Source organism: Panthera uncia, chromosome D1, assembly GCF_023721935.1.
Source record: "Panthera uncia isolate 11264 chromosome D1, Puncia_PCG_1.0, whole genome shotgun sequence".
Classification (NCBI taxonomy): Eukaryota; Metazoa; Chordata; class Mammalia; order Carnivora; family Felidae; genus Panthera; species Panthera uncia.
The window spans coordinates 53,249,804-53,271,699 of NC_064808.1; the positions used below are offsets into that span (position 1 = coordinate 53,249,804).

The window sequence follows — 21,896 nt, forward strand, 5'->3', positions numbered from 1 at the left end:
TACCAAGCACGGGTCTACACGAGCCCTGGCACACAGGTCCTACTGCTGCTCCTGTGCGTTCCTACCTGCAAGACGTCACCCAGCACTTCGCCCTTCTCCCGGGGTGGGTTCTCCCGCAGCTGGGCCAAATGTTCTTCCAGCTGTGAAAGTTTTCCCTGAAGGATTTCATTCTTTTCTTCAAGGCATTTCTGACAGTAAACAAGAGCCTCATGTGAACAGAGGTGGGACAGGCACCATGTTACCAACAAAATATGGAGCCCTATCACCCTGTTATCAAGATCTCTTAGGGCGCCTGGGTGGCTCAGTCGATTAAGTGTCCGACTTCGGCTCAGGTGGTGATCTTGTTTGTGGGTTTGAGCACGTTGGGGTCTGCGCTGACAGCTCAGAGCCTGCTTGGAATCCTCTATCCCCCCCCTCTCTCTGCCCCTCCCCTACTTGTGCTCTTGCTCTCTCTCAAAAATAAACAAACATTAAAAAAAAAAAAAAATTCTCCCAGGACACCTGGGTGGCTCAGTCAGTTGAGCGTCTGACTTCAGCTCGGTCATGATCTCACATCTCATGAGTTCGATCCCCCCCATTGAGCTCTGCACTGACAGCCTGGAGCCTGCTTAGAATTCTATGTCTCCTTCTCTCTCTGTCCCTCCCCCACGTGTGTGCTCTCTCTCTCAAAAATAAACAAACACTGAAAACAAAAAACTCCTGTTCCCCTGACCTAGGAAAAAACTCAGAAACCATGGACCTGGGATCATGAGGGACCTGATTTTCTAACCCTAATTTCAGGGCTGAATTAAATCATGTGACTTGCTAATAGTTTCTTCTGCCAGGCCACTGAGTTCACTTCACATTTCCTTACTTTAAAAAAAAAAGTTTTTTTTTTTCCTTACTATATACCCTTCCTTAGACATGTCTGGGCTCCCAGATTATCCAGACACTCACCAGCTTAAAAATATCCCCAGCCTTCCTGGGCATGAACAGCAGCAACCATAGCACCTCCCACCCTCAGCCCCTCTTCCTCCCACTGCTCACTAAGCAGCCGCCAGGACTATGCTGGGTCCTCTCTGAATTCATAATCCGCCTGACAGAGATGGGAGGTAGCTATTGCTGTCCCTCTTTTGCAGATCAAGATCTGAAGCTCAGATATTAAGTGCCTTCCCCTAGGGCTACAGGGCTAATAAATGGTAGATTTGGGTTCTTAAAAATAGCAGTAAAAATAACAGTGGGGCACCTGGCTGGCTCAGTTGGTAGAGCATGCAACTCTTGACATTAGGGTTGTCAGTTCAAGCCCCACACTGGGTGCAGAGATTACTTAAAAATAAAATTAAAAAAAAAAATAGTAACTAATTCACTGGTAACTTACTTCGCATCACCCAATAAATGCAGTATCTTACAATGGTTGATGAGGCAGCTACTTGTTATCCTTCCCATTTTACACAAAGCATGCTTAGAGAGAAAAGAGATCAAATAACTTGTCCAAGAACCACACCTTGTAAACAGCAAAGATAAGACTCAAAGGTGGTACATTGGACTTAAGCTCACATTTTCCCAATACGGCGCACTATTAACCTTCAAGAGGAGACAGCTTAATTCCCAAAGGCCCCAAAGAATAGAGCGGTAAATGGAACTTTGAACAGGTAGCCAAGACTGTGGCCCTGACACCCCAAAGCAGAAGGTTACCTTGTCCTGCAGGGCTGTGCTGAGCTCCTTCTCAAGGTGGGCCTGTTTCTCCACCCACTCTCGAGTGGCTTTGCTGTGCTCTTCTGTCAGCTCATTGAGGGCACCCTGTAGTTGCTGCAGGTGACTGGCAAACTCCCGCAGCTGGGACAGACAAGTGGGAGTCCCCATCACCCAAGGTCAAAACTAGTACCACCACTGCTGTTTGTTTCCCGAACTCCAGGGGCTGTAGGTGTCTGACTATCTAACCCTGCTCAAACCAATTACAACCAACCATATCTTTAACTCAAGACTCAAAATTTAGGGCCACAACCCTGTCCCTGGCAGCAGCCAATTATGGGACAAGGAAAGGGCCAAAGTATGCAGGTCTCTGCAGAGACTGGAGCATAGGACAGATGCCAGGACATTCTTCTCAACCCTTTCTTCAAGAATCCTCGAGACTAACTCAGCCCCACGGACCGTCAAGTGGGGACTACACCCCCCAACCCTCACCTTAAAGGAAAGGTCCCCATTCTCCTCAGAAAGCTGGTTAATTTTGCGATCCATCTGGCTCTTCTCTGTCTTCAGGTCCTGACACTGCTTCAGAGTCTCATGGAGACGCACAGTGAGGCTGTGAGGGAGTTGGGGCAGTTAGAAAAGACGGTAGCACCCTCACTGCCACCCCATGGGTACAGAGTGGGGTATGGAGCTGGGAAGGAAGCAGGCAGAATTATACCTCTCATTCTTGCCACGGAGCTCCTCAAGCTCCCTGGGCTCCGACGGGCTGGCCGCCTGCTTCTCGTTGAGCAGAGCTAGGCGGTCAATGCGCTGCTGCATCACAGCTATCTGCGCATCTGTGCCCGAGGAGGGGAAAGGAGGAGAGTGGAGAGTCAGCAAAGAACGAAGGGGAAGAGAGAAGGAGGAGGTGGCATCCAATCTAAGGGAAGGGGAGGATGAGGCCAAGGGCAGCACCAGATTCCAGGCCAGCCTGACTGGCCCATGGCTGAGCCCTAAGCTCCAGAGCCAGCAGAACAAACAGAGAACAGAGGGGCCGTTCCTCACACAAGCCCAGCACTTCCCCGGATGAAAATCCCCAATGCTGCCCATTCACACACCACCTGCCAGCGTGCCAGGCACCTACCCTTCTCAGTAAGGAGCTTGCGGTTCTCAGCCAGCTCCAGCTCCAGCTCATCTCTATTATTTCTTTCATCGGCGAGCTGCTTCTTCAGCCGTCTCATCTGGAATTGTGGGGTTTGCAGAATGTCGCCCATAGGGGAGGCTGGAGAACCTGAGAGGAAGCTGAAGAAGGAGACGCCATGGTCAGAGCCTGAAGTGTGAGGCTGAAGAGAAGAGCAACAGGCAGAGATGGGCAAGCAGCACTCTAGGGATGTGAGCACTGGCTGGGAGGCTAAGCACCTCCGCTCTGTTGATAGTGCTATCTCATGCCTCATGACTGACCTCGAGAAAGCTTTTCTTCTCCCTTCTCCTAGCCTCAATTTCAATTTCCTTGTCCAAAAAAAAAAAAAAAAAAAAAAAAAAATTACCCTCACCTCTGCAGAGCTGCACTGAGAAAAGGGACTTTAGCATCGTCTCCAAGGAAGAAAGGAATTCCATAAACAGGGAACAGAGCCTTTGAGGCCTTCTGCTAAAAATGGATGCCAACCAATTCCCCTAATTAATACTGGGGCAGGTGAGAACATCTACAGCATACTCTAAGTGCTGTCTGATGACGTAACAGGTTGGTGAACAGTGTTAGCTTCTAGAATGCAGGGATTTGAAGACTGGATGTTGAGGCCCCACCCCAGGAGAGGAGGCCCAGCACATACTTGTTCCCACTGGAAGAGGCAACCTTCTGTAGCTCTAGGAAGCGAATCTCCCTTTTGGCCTGGTGGCTGGGTGGGGACAGCTCTTCGGAGATGGTGCTGGAGCAGGTGGAAGGGACAGGAGCTAGGGCAAGGAGCAAACCAACCATATAGAGGTTAATAGAGGGAAAAGATTTGCATCTTTATACAAGTTGAGAACTTGCCTTAGTGGAAGTGGATCCACAGACAATTAGATGTAAGCTATAGGAGGCCACCAGGCAGAATCTGAAACCTGGCGTCTGGGTTAGCCAGAAGTCAGTGTCCCTAAGCCCAGTGAAGCAAGTGGCTTCCGTTTCCACAGCTCAGCAAGTGCTCAAGGAGAGCACAGGAGAGTGAGGGTGTCCTCCCTGCTTAGAGACTGGACCAAGTGCTCATGCTTTCCCCCCCATCCAACACTGCAGAGGCAGCTTGGGAGCCTTGAGCAGGATCTCCTCCTCTCAGCCCACCAACCTCTCAGATGAGAGCCGATGGCCTTTCTCAACTCCTCCACTCTAAAATCTTGTCCTGCCAACACAACCCCTTTCTCAAAACCTCCTCCCCTCCCATGGCTCCCACGACTACCTTCACATGGCTCTCCTACCCCTAAACACCCATTCCTAGTCTCCCTATCTGCCCCTCCCTCCTACACCCACAATCTAAGCTCCCAGAGTTCTGATGACGCCTCCCTGTGCTGCCCACAGTGCCCATGGCTTCAATGGTCATCCACACACTGACCTGTACACCCATAACCTGGCCCAGAGCCCTCACCTACATTCTAGACTCATACTTCCAACATCTCCATCTGAAGGGCTGAAGAGGAACGTGAATATGAGGAACATCAAATTCAGTGGCTGGAAGAGAACCTGCCTTGACCCACTTCTCACATCCCATTGTCATTAGATACCCTCTTCATCAGAAGACAGGGGGAGCTCTCACCCTTTCTACTGTACTTCCAGAAGGCATTTGGTAGATCACGTACCTCTCTGTTCTAGCACTCACTCTTCATCATACTTACTGATTTATGCATCTGCCTTCCCACCTAGAACATGAACTTCATAGGGGGAAATGCCATTTTTTTTAGGCATTACTCCCAGCTTCTAAGCCTAGAGTAGCAACTGCTTAAAAAATAAAAAACAGGGATGCCTGGGTGGCTCCAGTGGGTTGAGTGTCTGACTTTGGCTCAGGTCATAGTCTCACAATTCGTGGGTTTGAGCCCCACATCAGGCTCTGTGCTGACAGCTGAGACCCTGGAGCCTACTTCGGATTCTGTGTCTCCCTCTCTCTCTGCCCCTCCCCTACTTGTGCATGCACTCTCTCTCTTTCTCTCTCTCTCTCAAAAATAAACATTAAAAAAATTTTTTTTAATAAAAAAAAAGGTATGTGTGAAGTGCTCAAGGACAACCTAACAGAGACGAGATCACATGTAACGTCCTGCTCAGGCACCGCCAGGCAGCAGGAGAAGCTCGGTAGGAACTGGGATGGTGGCAATGTGGCCCAGAAATCAACCTATTCCAATTACACACACTTTTCCTGAGCACAAACTCTGCCTGGTTGGGACCTGAAACAAACCCCCACGGCGTTTCTCAACAATTTGGGGTCCTAGCAGTGCCTAGCTCAGACAGGGCATCCTCAGGAATGGGCCCTACTTACCTTTCTGCAAGAAGTTCTCTAGGTCCTCATTCAGGTTTAGCCCATCCTCATGGTCCAGCACAAATTTGAGAATGACTGCTAACTCAGCCTGGACCAGAGAGAGAGAAGAGCATCACTTTAGGTGCTAGGAGGTTTGAAGAGATAGAGGGCACCACGCCAGCAGTGTCAGCCCCAGGAGCTGCTGGAGCCCAGTCTTCCTCTCAAAGCCTAAAGCCCTCCAGTCCAGCTGAGAACATTCTACTAGAGACACATTGCCCTGCTGGCTCCCGCCCTCTCGGTTCCCCTGAAGATGACCCAGGGTCAGAAAGAGTTCCTACCTGACTTCACTCCTGACCACAAAAAAGAAAATGGGCAAAGACAGTAGTGCAGACAGAAAGCTTTTATACGTAACTATGTTGCCCTCTTCCAAATGACCCTCACTATTGTTCTGAGTGAGAACACCTCCAGGGCTCATCCAAAGTTTACCCAACAGCTCAGCTGTAAAATCTGCCCTTCTCTGTCTGAGTTCCAAAGCTACAGAGTTGATTGGACTTTTCTGGCCAGCCTGCTATATAGTTCCTTATCTTTTAGAATTTCTGTTTCTGGGGCATCTGGGTGGCTCAGTCCGTTAAGGGTCTGACTCCTGATTTTGGCTCAGGTTATGATCTCACAGTTTGTGGAATCAAGCCCCGTGCTGGGCTCTGCATTGACAGCACGGAGCCTGCTTGGGATTCTCTCTCCCCCCTCTCTCAGCCCCTCCCCTGCTCATACACACTCCCTCCCAAAATAAATAAATGGACTTTAAAAACAAACAAAAAAAAAAGAATTTGTTTCTACCAGGTCTGTGGCCAGCTTGCAGCAGAGAAAAGGTTAAAGGAAGGAGACAACCCATCCTTCCCATGCCACAACAACCTCAACCTCAGAGGAGAGCCATGAGCTAAATGAGTATAAAATGAGATGATTCAACATTTTTACCACTACGTGAAAGGCCACAGCTCTCTAGGCACTGCCCATGCCCCACCCCCCCACCCCCCGGTCACCTATTTACCCACTGTGGCATCCCAGCTCCTCCTGCTCTGGGAAATAAAGGACAGCTGCTCATACAGGAAGCAAAGCCAACATCAGACCCTTCCAGGCAGGTAGTTCCTGGAAACCAGGTCATTCCCTCTATAGTGAAGCAAATGCACTTAGGGACCAAGTAGAGGAGGGGAGAGAAGGTAACAGCTCTGAGCTAGACGGTCATGATGGACAAAGATATTCTCTCTCACTAATCCCTCCCATTAGAGGAAAGGAGGAGACACATGGAATGACAGTTTGTGTAAAAATATACACTCACAATTTCTACATATTATCCCAACACAGTAGAGTTACCACTAGAGTTTACAACTACAGTTAAATATATGAACATGAATGGGGCACCTGGGTGGCTCAGTGGGTTAAGCATCTGACTCTGAGCTTCGGCTCAGGTCATGATCTCATGGTTTAGAAGTTCATGGGGCGCCTGGGTGGCTCAATCAGTTGGTTAAGCGTCAGACTTCAGCTCAGGTCATGATCTCGCGGTCCGTGAGTTCGAGCCCCGCGTCGGGCTGTGCTGACCGCTCAGAGCCTGGAGCCTGTTTCAGATTCTGTGTCTCCCTCTCTCTCTGACCCTCCCCCGTTCATGCTCTGTCTCTGTCTCAAAAATAAATAAACGTTAAAAAAAATTAAAAAAAAAAAAAAAGAAGTTCAAATCTGATAGCATAGAGCCTGCTTGGGATTCTCTCTCTCCCTCTCACTCTCTGCCCCTCCACTACTCATACTCTCGCTCTCTCAAAATAAATAAACATTAAAAAAATACACACACACACACACACACACACACACACAAAAGGACTTGGAAGTATATCTCTTAAAAGTTAGCAGTTAGTTGTCTCTGGAAATGAGATTAGAAGCAATTGTTATTTCCCTCTTTTGTGCTTTTCAATATTTTCCAGACATCCTATAAAGAATGGCTGGAATTGCTACAACCTAATTTTTTTTTTTTTATTTTTTTTAACGTTTACTTATTTTTGAGACAGAGAGAGACAGAGCATGAACGGGGGAGGGGCAGAGAGAGAGGGAGACACAGAATCGGAAGTAGGCTCCAGGCTCTGGGCCATCAGCCCAGAGCCCGATGCGGGGCTGGAACTCACAGAGTGCAAGATCGTGACCCGAGCTGAAGTCGGACGCTTAACCGACTGAGCCACCCAGTGCCCCTACAACCTAATTTTTTAAAAGAACAATATACGTTGTTGAAAGAAAACCAATGGAGTAGGGTGAAGCACGAGCTAGGCCCACCAGGTGTGGTGGAGACACAGGGCTTACCTGAATCTTATATTCAAATTGTTCCCAGTCCCTGGGACTTTTGGAGCTCATGGTGGAGTGGTATAACAGCAGCATGGTCATCTAGAAGCCAAACAGAAGACAGTCACTGAGCAGGACTGTCTCTCTTCTCAGTGCTCCCCTCTCTGGAATGTTCTGGGGACTCTGAACTATTCCAGAGGCTCTTCCAAAGCTCCTAGAATTCAGTAGCCCCAGGTCCCTGCCCTTAACTGCACCAGGAAACACCTGATTGAGGACTTACTGCCCACTGTACAAAAAGCCTGGTGTACAACTGAATTCCTGGACTCATGGAACCTAACTACAAAGCTTAAACTGCCCTCTATGGGCCAGCACCCAGAAACAGGAAGTGGAGGGAATGAAAGAGACTGAGCTAAAAAGAAGACTATGACACCTGGGTGAGGCCCAATTCCTGCCACGTCTTCATTGAGGCTCACAGTAACAGTCTAGTAATCTCTGTCATAGGGCATGGGCTCTGAGACTCCTTGGGCTAAATCAGCCTCTGCCTCAGCCAGATGGCTGACCTCTAACCTCCATGAGCCCCAGAAATAAAGTACTCATCACCAAGAGAAGGCCTGGCAGGTCCAATTGGTGCCACCCTCCCACCCCCACATCCGATATTCCATAGATACCTTGGCCAATTCCAGCTCTGACCCTTCCATCACCTTCTGCACGGACACCAGGCATTCTGGAGAAGAGGGATGTTTTCGGTTTTCTGTAAAGATGACAATGTAGAAAACAGGGTGAACTTCCTGGACACCATTCCTGAGATCATGAGAACACCTCAAAGTAGAACAAAATCACCGCCTCTGGTGGGGCTAGGAGACATAAGTCTCCTTGCTCCTATGTCCTCTCCCCCAACATACGCATTTCCACCTGAAGTTAGTTCTATCCTAGGTCAGCCCAAGGACTACAGGGATAGTTCAAGAAAAAAGCAGGCTAGGAATTCACAGCAGCACTGGGACATGATGTTGCACTCACCCACCCAATGCATAAACTCCTGCTCAGCACCACAGAGAAGGAACCAGAGATTCCAGGTCACTCTAGGGTCTTATTCCAAGTAAGGTTGTAGAGGAAGCCTGAAGCTGAGTTAGACCAGGAGGACTAGGGACACCTGGTTCTTCTGCTGTTATGCCAACTATCAATTAACCTTTGCTTTATCTAAATCTATTATCACCTTTCCCATAACTCTCCTGAGGGGGTGATGGCTGATAGCTCCTGTGTCAAAGAGGAGGACTCTGTGTCCATGACTGTACAAGGGAGGGGAACTGACACTGTGCTAACTTTACATCTGTTCTTACTACCTATCAACCTTAAGAGCAATTATTCCATCTTATAGACAAAAAAACCTACGTCCAGAAAGGCCATACAAGCTGTGAGTAGAAGAGCCAAGACCTCAACCTAAATCTGCCTCTGCCCCATCTATTGCCTAGGTAATTAATTCAAAATCATCCAGGGGAATGTTTTTCTTACAAGGGAAAGAGGATAACATGGATCCATCCCTCTCCCCCAACCCCTTGCATGGGGGGTGGGGGGGGGGGGTTGGGAGCCCAAGGTGCTGAGTCCTAAAAACTGACCCTCTGGCTCTACCTGGATCTTAGAGATGGGCTCTGGGACTGAAGGGACACTCTTCTTCCCTGACGGCATAAGCATCACCAGACCCAGGGAAACAGTTATATTCATCTCTGTGGTACAGAGTCAGCAGCCTTGAGCCTCTGCACCTCCAGACACCTGTGAGTTGGTTCCTCTGGACTCCCAAAGTCCTGGGAGTTGAGGAAGCAGCTCCTTCTCAGCTAGGTAAGAAAGGTGCTTACTTTGCAAAAAACTGCACACAAAGTCCAGTCTCTCTGGTACAGGCTGTTGCAGGATTTGCTGCCCCTCATCAGTGCCGTGGCTAGAAAAAGAACAAGTATCAGGACCAGAGTACTTAGCAATCCTTCCCCCCTCACTACTCCATTCCATGCCACCTGCCCCTTCCTTCAGGTTTGGTCTGCACTGGATCTGGGAGAGATGCTGGTGGCAGGGGAGAAGATACCAAGACACCATTTGGTCAGAAGGAACTGTGTGGTGGGTGAGAAGTGGGAACTTGAGGCAGGAGGTCCTTCTGGAAAAAACTCTGCCACCCTCTTCATGAATATGAAAGGCTCTGTGGGAAGGGGGCTGAGGGGAGAGGACGAAGATGACAGAGACGAAGGGGAAGCTAGGTTCAGTAGTCTGGAATGGCTTAACTGTAAAAGGTAAGAAAGCCTGGGAAACACAGTGAGAGTAAGACAAATGATGGAAAGGGAAAAACAAGTCAAAGAACTGAAAGAACAGGAGGGAATTCCCAAGGCTCTGAAGGGACAGGGCAAAGTTCAACACAACAGATCAAAGGTTGAGATGGCTAAGGCCAAGGGACAACACTCAAGTGGCTGGGTACTGCTGCGCTGGTCTGTTTAACTGGAAGGGCAGGCTACATGCTGAGAGAGCTATGGGGAGAGGGAGGCAGCAGGGGGAGCCCTCACACAGCCCGGGCCCCTGGTGCTCAGGCTAACTGCCCTGTCAACCTCACCGGGGAACAGCTTCACTAGAAGTCAGAAAGCAGACTTTTCTCCTTGGGCTTCTATGGCTGGAGATACTAATTAAAGGGGCCTCCTGTCCCTCAACCTCCAGATTCTACTGAATGTTCCAGGTTTCAGTCAACTTTCTGGAGGGCAGGGAGGGCCTGAGAACCAGAGAACTTAGCAGTGCCGGACATCCTGCAAAGCATAAGCAGCACCCAAGCAAAGACCACGAATGTACCTCCCTCCCTCTCCCACGTGATTACAAAGGATTCTTCCAAGTGAACCCCCCACAAGCCATTTTCTGGATAGCTGGTGTGTGATTAGGGACTCCTACAAAGCCATCAGGAGATGCCAATCTCCTCCCAGGCTCCTAAAAGAGCCATCTTCCCTACCTACCCACAATCTGGAACATTGTGACTCCTTGCCTCAGCACAGAGCAGTAATTTCCCTAAGTGTACTCCATTAGATAAAAAACAAAGAGGGTTCTCAGGTTAAATGTTTGAGAAACGCTGGGTTAAACCAAACTGAGCATTTTCTAAAGAAAAGGATATAACGTGAATTATTTCCTAAACCTATCTGACCACAAAACCTCTTTTTCCCCCCACTAAGCCCCTAGGATAAGTAAAGTTACATGGAATATGCTTTAAACATGCTGGACCTGGAACAATCCAGCCCATCCTTTAAAAGTGAGTTCAGGGGTGCCTGGGTGGCTCAGTCAGTTAAGCGTCCAACTTCAGCTCAGGTCATGATCTCAAGGTTTGTGGGTTTGAGCCCCACTTTGGGCTCTGTGCTGACAGCTCAGAGCCTGGACCCTGCTTCAGATCCTGGGTCTCCCTCTCTCTCTGACCCTCACTTGCATGCTCTCTCTCTCAAAAGTAAACATTAGAAAAATTTTTTTAAAAAAGTGAGTTCAAGTCTTATCCACAACCACTACCAGTCATGACTCCTTCCTCCCCCTCAGGACTTTCTGCAGCACTGACTGATACAACAGCATCACTTACAAATGACCCCTCTAACTGTGTGACCTGAAAGCTAGGGTACAGGAGGTACTCAGTACGTATGGGTTGACTAACAGATGAAGGATGCTTTATAACAGGAAGAGGAGAGGTCAAGGTCAGTAACACAAATGTCAGAGCTTTAGGTTTTCTGGCAAAATGACTCTACTACACTTTGCTAGTCAAGTCTCACAGGTATCAGAGATGGGACAGCCTTTTTGCTTCAGGCTATTCTCACATAGAACAGAAAGGGAAACTTGATAGAGGGGCTGATGTCAATGTATTTTCCCAGAAAGAAGGCCAAGTGGCCAAAGAACAAGACCTGTTCAAGCCCCACAGCTGCTATCTGCCACCAACCCTGCCATCCTCCACGGCCTTCCCTGGAGAACCAGCATCTGATTTAGGTTAGCAACAGTAGCATCATCCACAATGAAAAAGCCAGAACACGTTCACCAAGAACACATCTGTCTTCCCAAAGGAAGTTGATTTGCACTGGTCTGGATCCGAGATGGAGATTAGGGTTAACGTGGAATTTCAACAGCCCCTCTCCTCCACCGTGCGTGCACACACACGCACACACATATATTTGTGTTCTCTCTCCCTCCTCTCTTACCCTCCCTACACCTTCACTTCTCCTAGTCTAAGGCTCAGGCAGTGCATTAGAAGACAACTTGGAAAATGTGCATCTTGAATTTATAACCCTCCCAGTGAAAATTTCCCACCAGGTTACCAAGCTACAGTTGCTAAACCAAGGATACACATGCTTACCTCTTGGACATTTCTACTGCTCTTGTCATTAAGCCAAGGAAATTGATCTCCTCAAAAACAAACACTCCTTGATCTATTTTTTCCCCAAGATTTTATTTTTTTAAGTAATCTCTATCCCCAAAGTGGGACTCAAACTCATGACCCCGAAATCAAGAGTTGCATGTTCCAATGACTGAGCCAACCAAGCATCCCACCTTGATCTATTCTTAAGTCAAAAACAAAAACAAACACACATACCAAAAACCATGCTACGCCCTACTGTACTTTTACAACACAAAGAGCATCACACCTGGCTGCCCATATTTTCGTGACATTAAAATTAAATGGTAGGCTTAGGTATCGTCAGCCTAATGATTTTACCAGCCACTGATGTTAACTGTGTAGATCTACCACTTCATTAGGGTTTGAAAGATAATTCCTTTCACTAAGAACTGCAAAAGGCTATATTACTCGGCAATCAAAAAGAATGAAATCTTGCCATGTGCAACTACGTGGATGGAACCGGAAGGTATTATGCTAAGTGAAATTAGTCAGAGAAAGACAAATATCATGAGACTTCACTCATATGAGGACTTTAAGAGACAAAACAGAAGAACATAAGGGAAGGGAAACAAAAATAATATAAAAACAGAGAGGGAGACAAAACAGAAGAGACTCATGGAGAACAAACAGAGGGTTACTGGAGGGGTTGTGGGAGGGGGAATGGGATAAATGGGTAAGGGGCACTAAGGAATCTACTCCTAAAATCATTGTTGCACTATATGCTAACTAATTTGGATGTAAATTAAAAAAAATAAAATTTAAATTAAAAAAAAAAAAGAATTGCAAAATGCTAACTTATAGGTGGTACATAATTCTCCTATGAAGAATCTGTGCAAAAACAAGAAAACAACAACAAAAAACCCTTCAGCTAATCAAGCTTGGATCTAATTACCAGTTTACAGGGAACAAGGTTGGGTTGGGGGTGGAGGTGGTGGGGGTGGGGGAGGGGGGTGACGGCGGGGAGAACAAGTTGAGCAGTACCATGATACAATTAATAAAATCAAGGGATGCCTGGGTGGCTCAACTGGTTAAGTGTCCGACTTCGTCTCAGACCAGGATTGTGGTTTGTGGGTTCAAACCCCACATCGGGCTCTATGCTGACAGCTCAGAGCCTGGAGCCTGCTTTGGATTCTCTGTCTCCCTCCCTCTCTCTGCCCCTCCCCTGCTCTCTCTCTCTCTCTCTCTCTCTCCCTCCCTCCCTCCCTCAAAAATAAACATTAAAAAAATTTTTTTAGGGGTGCCTGGGTGGCTCAGTCAGTTAAGTGTCCGACTTCAGCTCAGGTCATGATCTTACAGTTCATGAGCTCGAGTCCTGTGTCAGGCTCTGTGTTGATAGCTCAGAGCCTAGAGCCTGCTTCAGATTTTGTGTCTCCCTGTCTCTGGGCCTCCCCCGCTAATTTTCTCTCTCTCTCAAAAATAATAAGCATTAAAAAAATTAAATTTTTTTAATAAAAAATAAAATAAAATCCAGAACTTAGGAAATTCTACAGGATCCGGGAAGAAAAAATATAGGGTAGATATGGAGTTAGAAATGAGTAGGAAACAAGACTGGTGGGAGGAGAGGAGTCCCTGATCAAAGTTCTTCAATGCCAAGGCTGGAGATTTTAGATTTCAACCTCCTGGCAATAAAGAGTCCATCCCTGAGGTCCACCAGCTGTGGGGCACCACAATGAAAGGAGGACTGGAGGAAGAAGGTTCCTGAGGTCACATGAACAGGAATGCCCTCGGAATACGCACAGATTAGAGCAGAACCAAGCCACGAGGGCCAGGTATCCAGAGTGAGGCAGAGGCAGAGATGTGAGAAGTCTTCTAAAGGACAAAATGAGAGGAAGATGACCTAGTAGAATCACTGCCAAGGAGAGGGAGGAATTTAAGATGATGTTGAAAGGTCCTGCCTGGGTAACTGGGAAAGAAAATGGTACTGTCTGTACCAAAGTAAGAAAATAGTGACCTCTTTCAGAGGCACTATGGCAGGTGCTAGTTAGAGCCACAGGGACTTTAAAAAAACCTTATAAGACATCCCACCACCAACATACACTTCAAAAAACACATTCAAAAAATTAAAACCAAAAACCATTCTTGCTGAATCCATCTGTTCTAGGCTACTCAGCTCCACTAGACTTCGGTGATGAACAGTATCAACTACATTTTTGTTCACTTACTCAACAAACATTAATCAAAACCGAATCAATGTACTGTCCCAAGCTAGGCACAGAGGAACTCAAGGTGAATCAGATCCAGCCCCTGCCTCTGACAAGTTCAGTTCTGCCTCCTTTCCCTATGAAAGGGTGGCCAAACTGCTTCACAGAGATACTGAAGCCCCCACCCCAGTTCTTACCTGCTACGTGTGGAACAAGAACGGTCTCAGTCAACACTTCAGACTATCCCCGACCTGGGGGCTGTCTACCGTGCTTTCCTTTGAAAAGGGATGGTCCTCTCTGTCCCCTCAATTCTCTACATTATGGCTGACCTCTACTTCTGCCCACAGCACAAAGATGTGAAAGGTCAGTTTTGCCCTAATTTCTGAAGGCTTGATGACAGAGGAAAAAGAATGAACTATATGAGCCTTAAAAAATGACTATAGGTTACAGCTTGACCCTTGTAACTGTAGGTTACATCTTTGCTTGGTTCCAGAGAGGGAAGATACAAGGGGGAGGCCCACTCCGCTGATTTCCCAGATAACTGAGACGTTCAAAGACAGATGTAAAAAAAAAAAAAGCTCACTAGAATCCTGGCTAGGGGACAACAAGCAGCTTATCAAATGCTAATCGACCTCACAAAGCAAGTTAATGAGGCAGGCAAAACCCCCAGAAAAGCTCTAATGGTTTAGAAAGGGGCAGATCTGTGGCACACTAACAAGTTAGAGATAAGATTTCTAGGTGCTGCTTATTTCCCTTAAGTGCAAGAGCTTCCCCTTTCTTCCTCCTGGCCTTACAGGTTGCCAGGAGGGCTTGTGAGGTAAGGACAGGCCAGAGCCACGAGAAGGTATGGAAGACTCTCACTAAGACAAGAGGACAGGGAGCCCCAGAGCAGACTCTTGAAATCCTGTGAAAGCACAGAGACCTGCAGGCTCTCCTGTGCAAGAGTGAGGAAGCCATGGGATGGGACCAGAGGGAAACCTCTTCCCATAGAGAGAGAGAGTGACTAGGAAATGAGCTCAGTGTGCTCCTGCCTCAGGGCCCCACGCTGGCAATCCTGCCCATGCTTTCTGGTCACAGCTGTCGGCAAGGAAAGGGAGTAAATGTGGTCCCCAGCCCAACATTCAGCCTCACGTGGGAGGCTGGAGAGGGGTGTGGTGTATACTCACATGCCGTCAATGATCTTGAGGAAGACGCTGCAGTCCTGGAGCTGCAGCACGGCCTCCACGGGGCTGGCTACGTGCAGACTGTTCACCTGTGAAACAAAGGGGAGAGCCTGGTGACCCACTGCGAGTGTGAGGAGCACTGCATTGGCCGTGCTCCCCAGATGTCGACAATGAGCCTGCTCACAGTGGGTGCCCACAGCTGCAGGCCGCAGGCGCGAAGAACAGCTGGTCCTCAGAGCTTGCACTTCAGCGGAGAGAACCTGCTGCAGCCACGTGCCCAGTAACAGCCACCTGCGTGCAGCCTCAGACCCCCTTCCTCTGGCTTCAACTAAATGAGAGCCAAAATTCTCCGAAGATGCTTCAGCACTAGGGATATAATTTAACTGTAACTAGGCATAAAATGGCTCTGGAAGAACACACAAGAAACTGTCCTGTACCACCACTGCCTCTAGGGACAGGGGAGTCAGAGAAGCGGGTTAAAAGAAAGGTTTTTTGTATTATTGCTCTTTGTATCTCTTGAATATTTACATTATAACCCTCCATAGCTCAAATTTTCACATTATAGCCCTTTCTATCTCGTGGACTTTGAAATATCTATTCAAAACTTACATTAAATACTACGTATGTTTTATATACTATCACACAGATACAAAATTTTGCCAATGCATTTTTTAAAAATTTAACGTTGGGGCACCTGGGTGGCTCAGTCGGTTAAGCGTCCAACTTCAGCTCAGGTCATGATCTCGTGGTTTGTGAGTTCAAGCCCTGCATGGGGCTCTGTGTGACAGCTCAGAGCCTGGAGCCTGCTTCGGATTCTGTGTCTCCCTCTCTCCCTGCCCCTCCCCCCTATTCACACTCTGTCTCTCAAAAATGAATAAATGTTAAAAAAAATTTTTTAATAATAAAATTTATTTAATGTTTATTTATTTGGGGGCGGGGGGGTGGTTGGAGGCAGAGAGAGACAGACAGACACAGAATCCGAAGCAGGCTCCAGGCTCTGAGCTGTCAGCACCAAGCCCGATGCGGGGCTCGAACTCAGGAACCGCGAGATCATGACCTGAGCTGAAGTCAGATGCTAAACCGACTGAGCCACCCAGGTACCCCTGTTATTTACACATTTTAAAAATCCTTCCCAGACATAAACCTTTGGCTGACACAGGGAGAAATGATGAGAGAACAAGATAACAAAGAAAAAATAAGGGAGGAAAAGAAGAGCTGGGAACCCCAGAGAGAAACTTGGCAATCCTGATTCAATTGCCTTTTTCTCTTCTTTGCCTTTAGGCAGGCATCCACCTAAATCAGTCTTTACAACCAGAAAACTCACCAGCAGTCAGTCACCTGCGAATGAGTCAGGTACACAGGTTATTCAACAAGCATATACAGTCAACTTCTCCAGGAAAACCTCAGAAATTCCAAAGGCATCAAGTTCAGAAGAAGCCTGGGCTGAACTACACCTTTGTTACTACCAGAGGAACAAAGGGTTTGCTAAGTCAGTCAATCACACATGCAAGACTGAGGTAAGAGGGAACTTAGGCTGCTTATTAACAAGGTATTTTTAAGAACTTCAGCACAGTGGTTATTATGTGCAATGAGTAGTTTCTGTTTACAAATGTGCTCTTTAAAAGGTACTGGGCTATGGGGCGCCTGGCTGGCTCCATCGGAAGCACATGCTACTCTTGATCTCAGGGTCATGAGTTCGAGCCCCACACTGGGTGTAGAGATTACTAGATTATCTGACAGAAAGAAAGGTAGATAAATGAAGAAATGAATGAATTGGTACTGGGATGAGAGCTCCCAGATAAAGATTTTGGGTGCAGGTCTTCCACGAACTTGCCAGGAACCTTTGTTATCAACTTATCTCTCTCCGTACCTACTTTCTCACTTGCCCAATGGATGGAATTCCTACCCCGTTTGCTGTTTACTTTAGAGGACTGGTGTGGGTTCAAATGGAATTATGGGTGCAAGAATATGTTACAAAATACAAGTGCTAAATGCAAAGCACTATTATTATTAATATTAAAATAATGAAGTAGATGTAGCAAAACTTTTACTTCTCAGTAGTTAAACAGGCTGACTGCACTAGAGAATCAAGAGTATTAAATAAAAAGAAACAATGACTCAGCCACAGAAATGATACTATTTATTCAGTTAAATATTTTTATGTTAAAAACAACTTTTAGGGGCACCTGGGTGGCTCAGTCGGTGAAGTGTCTGACTTTGGCTCAGGTCATGATCTCACGGTTCATGGGTTCCAGCCCTGAGTCAAGCTCTGTGCTGAGAGCTCAGAGCCTGTAGCCTGCTTCAGCATCTGTGTCTCCCTCTCTCTGCCCCTCCCCTGCTCACACTCTGTCTCTCTCTCTCAAAAATAAACATTAAAAAAATTTTTTAAATGTATGTTTAAAAATAAAAGGCAGGGGGGCACCTGGGTGGCTCAGTCAGCTAAGTGTCCAACTCTTGGTTTTGGCTCAGGTCATGAACTTGCACTTTGTGAGTTCGAGTCCCACATCAGGTTCTGTGCTGACAGTGCAGAGCCTGCTTGGAATTCTCTCTCTCTCTCTCTCTCTCTCTCTCTCTGCCCCTTCCCCACTCTCTCTCAAAATAAATAAACTTAAAAATATAAACAACTTCTAGGGGCGCCTAGGTGGCTCAGTCAGTTAAGCATCCGACTTCAGATCAAATCATGACCTCACAGTTTATGAGTTTGAGCCCCACATCGGGTTCTGTGTTGACAGCTCAGAGCCTGGAGCTTGCTTCAGATGTGGTATCTCCCTCTCTCTCTGCCCCTTCCCTGCTCACGCTCTGTCTCTCTCTCAAAAATAAATATAAAAAAAAGTTTAAAAAAAACAACTTCTAGATGGATCTAAATTAAAATAGGCTAAAAGTTAAGGGGGAAAAAAAGAGTAGAACATAAAATATGACCTCTCTTTGAAGCCTTAAAGACAATACATTTATACCATCTTGTCACGCTTAATCTAATTAGTCAGGAAAGGCGAGTGTAAATTTTCGAAGATTTTGAAGAAGATTTGAAGGACCAGGCCAAGGTCCTTTTCCATCAGCTGAAAATGAAGACAGTGCCAAGACTTAAGCACCCAAAACAGCCTCCTTTTAATACCTGTAATCTAAGAAAAACATTCAAGGACTGTGTCACTAACAAGACTGAAAAATCACACCAGTTAGCGGATTTAAAGTCACTTAAGGAATCTGGATTCATCCCACACCAATTAAGTAAGAATCCAGCAACAGTTTCTTTCATGGATATAAACATGTATTTTCTTCCTGTGCATTATTTTGCTCTCAAATGAGAAATTGTTGGAAAGCTGAGGAAGTGGAGAAGCTCATTAGTCTGGTTCAAAACACAAGAGTGAGGGCCGAGCTCACTAAACAATAAACAACCCAAGAGCTGCCTGTAAGGTTTTCAGAGTTACTTAAGGTTGTTGAATCTTAAAAAGTTCCCTATTCCCTATAACAGTTTATTCATGGTAACTTCTGGGTAGGGAACAATTTCAAGATACACTTCAAGCAAACTATATATTCATTTTGACACAATAAAATAAATTACTGAAAACCTGGTAGGGAGGGAACCCACTCATTCTAGTATTTTAATCCATGCATTTTTAGTATTTTGAAGTATTTCCTTCTAGTCTTTTTTCCTACGTTGTTTTTTGCTAAACCACAACTATAATTGTCACATGTGTGTGTTCTATGCCACTCTTCCCCCTAATGTAACAAGTATTATTTGATGCTGCTACAGTATCTACAGTATCATAAAATCCACTTTAGCTGCCTTTTGTATATGTATGCATATATATGTGTTTATATATATATATATATATATTTATATATTTATATTTAGAGATTGGAGGAGGGGTAATTGAAGTCAGAGGGTGGGTGGGGGGGGGGGGGGGGGGTTGTTGAGAGAGAGGAGCGGGGCTCACCTAAGGTGGTGTTTTGTGTTCACCCTAAGTAGGGCTTGGGCTCAAGAACCAGGATATCACGACCTGAGCCAAAGTCAGATGCTTAACAAAATGACCCACCAAGATGCCCCAATCTTTTGTTTAAGTTGAAGATTTCTATATAACTATATATTAATAATTTTAATGCATGTTCATTCTGACTCTTGAAAAAAGTATGCAAGTATCTGCTGTTAAGTAAGACTAACCCTATGTCTGTTCTCTGTAATGGTAGTACTCCCCATAAAACCAAACCTAGGACCTAAATAAATAAACTGATGAACTTAAAACAATGTGGCTAGGGGCATCTGGGTGGCTCAGTTGGTTAAGCATCAGATTTTGGCTCAGGTCATGACCTCACGGTTGGTGGGTTCAAGCCTCATGTCAGGCACTGTGCTGACAGCTTGGAGCCTAGAGCCTGCTTCAGATTCTGTCTCCCTCTCTTTCTGTCCCTCCCCTGTTCACCTTCTGCCTCTCTCTCTCTCAAAAATAAATAAACATTAAAAAAAATAAAAATAAAAAAATAAAATAATGTGGCTAAAGGATCCCCCAATATTCAGTTAATCCGCTGAACTAGAGACATAGCTCACAACCAGCCCCTTCCTGGGGATGAGGGGCGGAAAAGGAAGAGACAATGTTTCTAACATAGATATAAAACACTGACTCTCCTCTTCTCCGCTACTGCCATCGTGCTGTGTGGTGCGGTTTCTCAGTATGTCTTCTCACAAGACTTTCAGGATCAAGCGATTCCTGGCCAAGAAACAAAAGCAGAATCGTCCCATTCTCCAGTGGATTCGGATAAAAACTGGTAATAAAATCTGATACAACTCCAAGAGGCAGCTCTGGAGAAGAACGATGCTGGGTCTACAAGGGATCATACATGAGATGGCACACACTTATGCCGCCTGAAAGTCGTATGTTCCTATTCCATTACATCCTACTCCATCACCTTCCCACTACCTCAACAGCAGATCTGTTTTATCAAGGAAATGACTTTTCTCTGTCATTACGCTTCTGCACCAGTAGGTTGGTTCAGTAATAAACATGAGACCTTTTGATTGAAAAATAAACTGAAATGTAATGTAAATATAAAATAAGTAAACTATAAATATAAAAATACCCATTTTAAACTGTACAACTAAAATTCACATTTACTTCAGAAACTGAAGACTAAGAATGTACGTTTTGTTATTTTTTTTTTTCTTTTTAAAGTAGGCTTCACACCCAGCGCAGAGCCCAACATGGGGCTTGAACTCATGACCCTAGATCAAGACCTGAGCAGACATCAAGAGTCAGACGCTAACTGACTAAGCCACCCGGGCACCCTTGTACATCCTGTATATTGAACACATTTCCTGACTAGAGATTTACAGCAATTAAAGACAATGTCTTATCAAGCCCACCCTACTTGGAAATTAAAAATTCATGTCCTTCAAACTATTCTGTAATTTTTTTGATTGGCTTTTCACTTGGCCCTAATTGATCAGTAGTCAGGGTGACTACTAAAATACCCTGTACCATATAGCATGCCCTGGCAATATTTTAAGTATCAAGAATTATTATTTATTCAGATACTGTGCTTAATGCTTTTTACAAACATTATTTCATTGTCCTCATAATAACTCTATGATGTATTTTTATTTCAATTTAAAAAATATGGTGCTGAGAGGCTAAGTAACTTGCCCTGGGTCACGCACACAGGTGAGAGTGCTGATTCTATCAGACTGTCTGACTCCAAGGTCCATGCTTGTCATCACTACACTCTGTGGCCTCCTCTGTTTCTCTATACCTTTATGTTCCCAGTGCTCGGTATTACTCCTTCATTCGCCATTGTTTGTCTTGGACACATGTATGAAAAGATCTAGCACAAGGATTTAAGTAATCAAGAAGGCAACAGGAAAACAGTGGAAACAGACAGAAACATGGTAAAGAAAGCAAGGAGAACCTTGCCCTACAATAAAAGGCCTTTCAAGACCAAAGTCCCTGCATGTTACTGAAGTTCAGCATAAACCCTTCTAGTTAGGAAAATGCAAAGGAAGCAAATGAAGATGGGTCTCTATGCCGTGCTGCAGCCAACCGTCCCATGAGAAAAGAAATTTATACTTCTCCTAAGAGGTATACAGAAGCTTAGAAGATAATACTCTTCTAAGCCACACAAGCAGAGTTATGGACCATTGTCAGCAGCAACATCACCAGAGATAATAAAAGTTAAAAACTAAGGAGAAAGGCAAAGGAAAACTGTTATTTCCTTAATCTGGAGATGAGAAGACCTTACATAGCCCTGGTTCCCTCTCGCACCCCTCCAAACTTTCTGGGAAAATTCTCAGCAAAAAGAGAGGAAGACTACTCACCCAAGAGAGGAGTGCCGCTGCCCGGGTGGCATGGAGTGTCATCTTGGTGACACCAAACAGTCACCCCAATGCACCTGAAAACCAAAAGAAGAGCAGTTAATTATATCAGATATCCATGATGAACGATTAAGGGGGAAGTGGTTCAATTTACTGGCTCTTAATATTTAAATAAATCTCTCTTCACGCAGCACTTAAATTTACCAAGGCACCATGGGAATTTTGAGAAAGAAGCTCAAAGTACACATTAAAATTACTATAGGGGCACCTGGGTGGCTCAGTCAGTTGAGCGTCCGACTTCAGCTCAGGTCATGGTCTCACGGCTCATGGGTTTGAGCCCCATGTCAGGCTCTGCCGACAGCTCAGAGCCTGGAGCCTGCTTTGGATTCTGTGTCTCCCTTTCTCTCTGCCCCTCTCCCACTCGTGCTCTCTCTCTCAAAAATAAATAAACATTAAAAAAATTTTAAA

The 21,896-nt window shown here is 46.0% G+C and overlaps 1 protein-coding gene and 1 pseudogene across 7 annotated transcripts in view; one reads left to right on the top strand and one right to left on the bottom strand.

Moving 5' to 3' along the window:
• The window catches only part of NUMA1 (nuclear mitotic apparatus protein 1), a 72,442-nt gene that overhangs the window by 13,168 nt on the left and 37,378 nt on the right, over nucleotides 1-21,896 (bottom strand). For all 7 annotated transcript variants that reach the window (XM_049651545.1, XM_049651550.1, XM_049651555.1 and 4 more), the window contains exons 2-13: nucleotides 21,432-21,505; nucleotides 15,134-15,219; nucleotides 9,293-9,372; nucleotides 8,111-8,193; nucleotides 7,464-7,544; nucleotides 5,142-5,229; nucleotides 3,477-3,597; nucleotides 2,792-2,949; nucleotides 2,387-2,504; nucleotides 2,164-2,281; nucleotides 1,675-1,815; nucleotides 66-188 (exon numbers count right to left, since the gene is read on the bottom strand). In XM_049651545.1, the coding sequence (XP_049507502.1) occupies nucleotides 66-188; nucleotides 1,675-1,815; nucleotides 2,164-2,281; nucleotides 2,387-2,504; nucleotides 2,792-2,949; nucleotides 3,477-3,597; nucleotides 5,142-5,229; nucleotides 7,464-7,544; nucleotides 8,111-8,193; nucleotides 9,293-9,372; nucleotides 15,134-15,219; nucleotides 21,432-21,473 (1,239 nt within the window). In that variant the 5' untranslated portion in view covers nucleotides 21,474-21,505. The remainder of the gene's footprint in view (nucleotides 1-65; nucleotides 189-1,674; nucleotides 1,816-2,163; nucleotides 2,282-2,386; nucleotides 2,505-2,791; nucleotides 2,950-3,476; nucleotides 3,598-5,141; nucleotides 5,230-7,463; nucleotides 7,545-8,110; nucleotides 8,194-9,292; nucleotides 9,373-15,133; nucleotides 15,220-21,431; nucleotides 21,506-21,896) is intronic.
• LOC125910974 (60S ribosomal protein L39-like) lies at nucleotides 19,791-19,989 on the top strand (annotated as a pseudogene).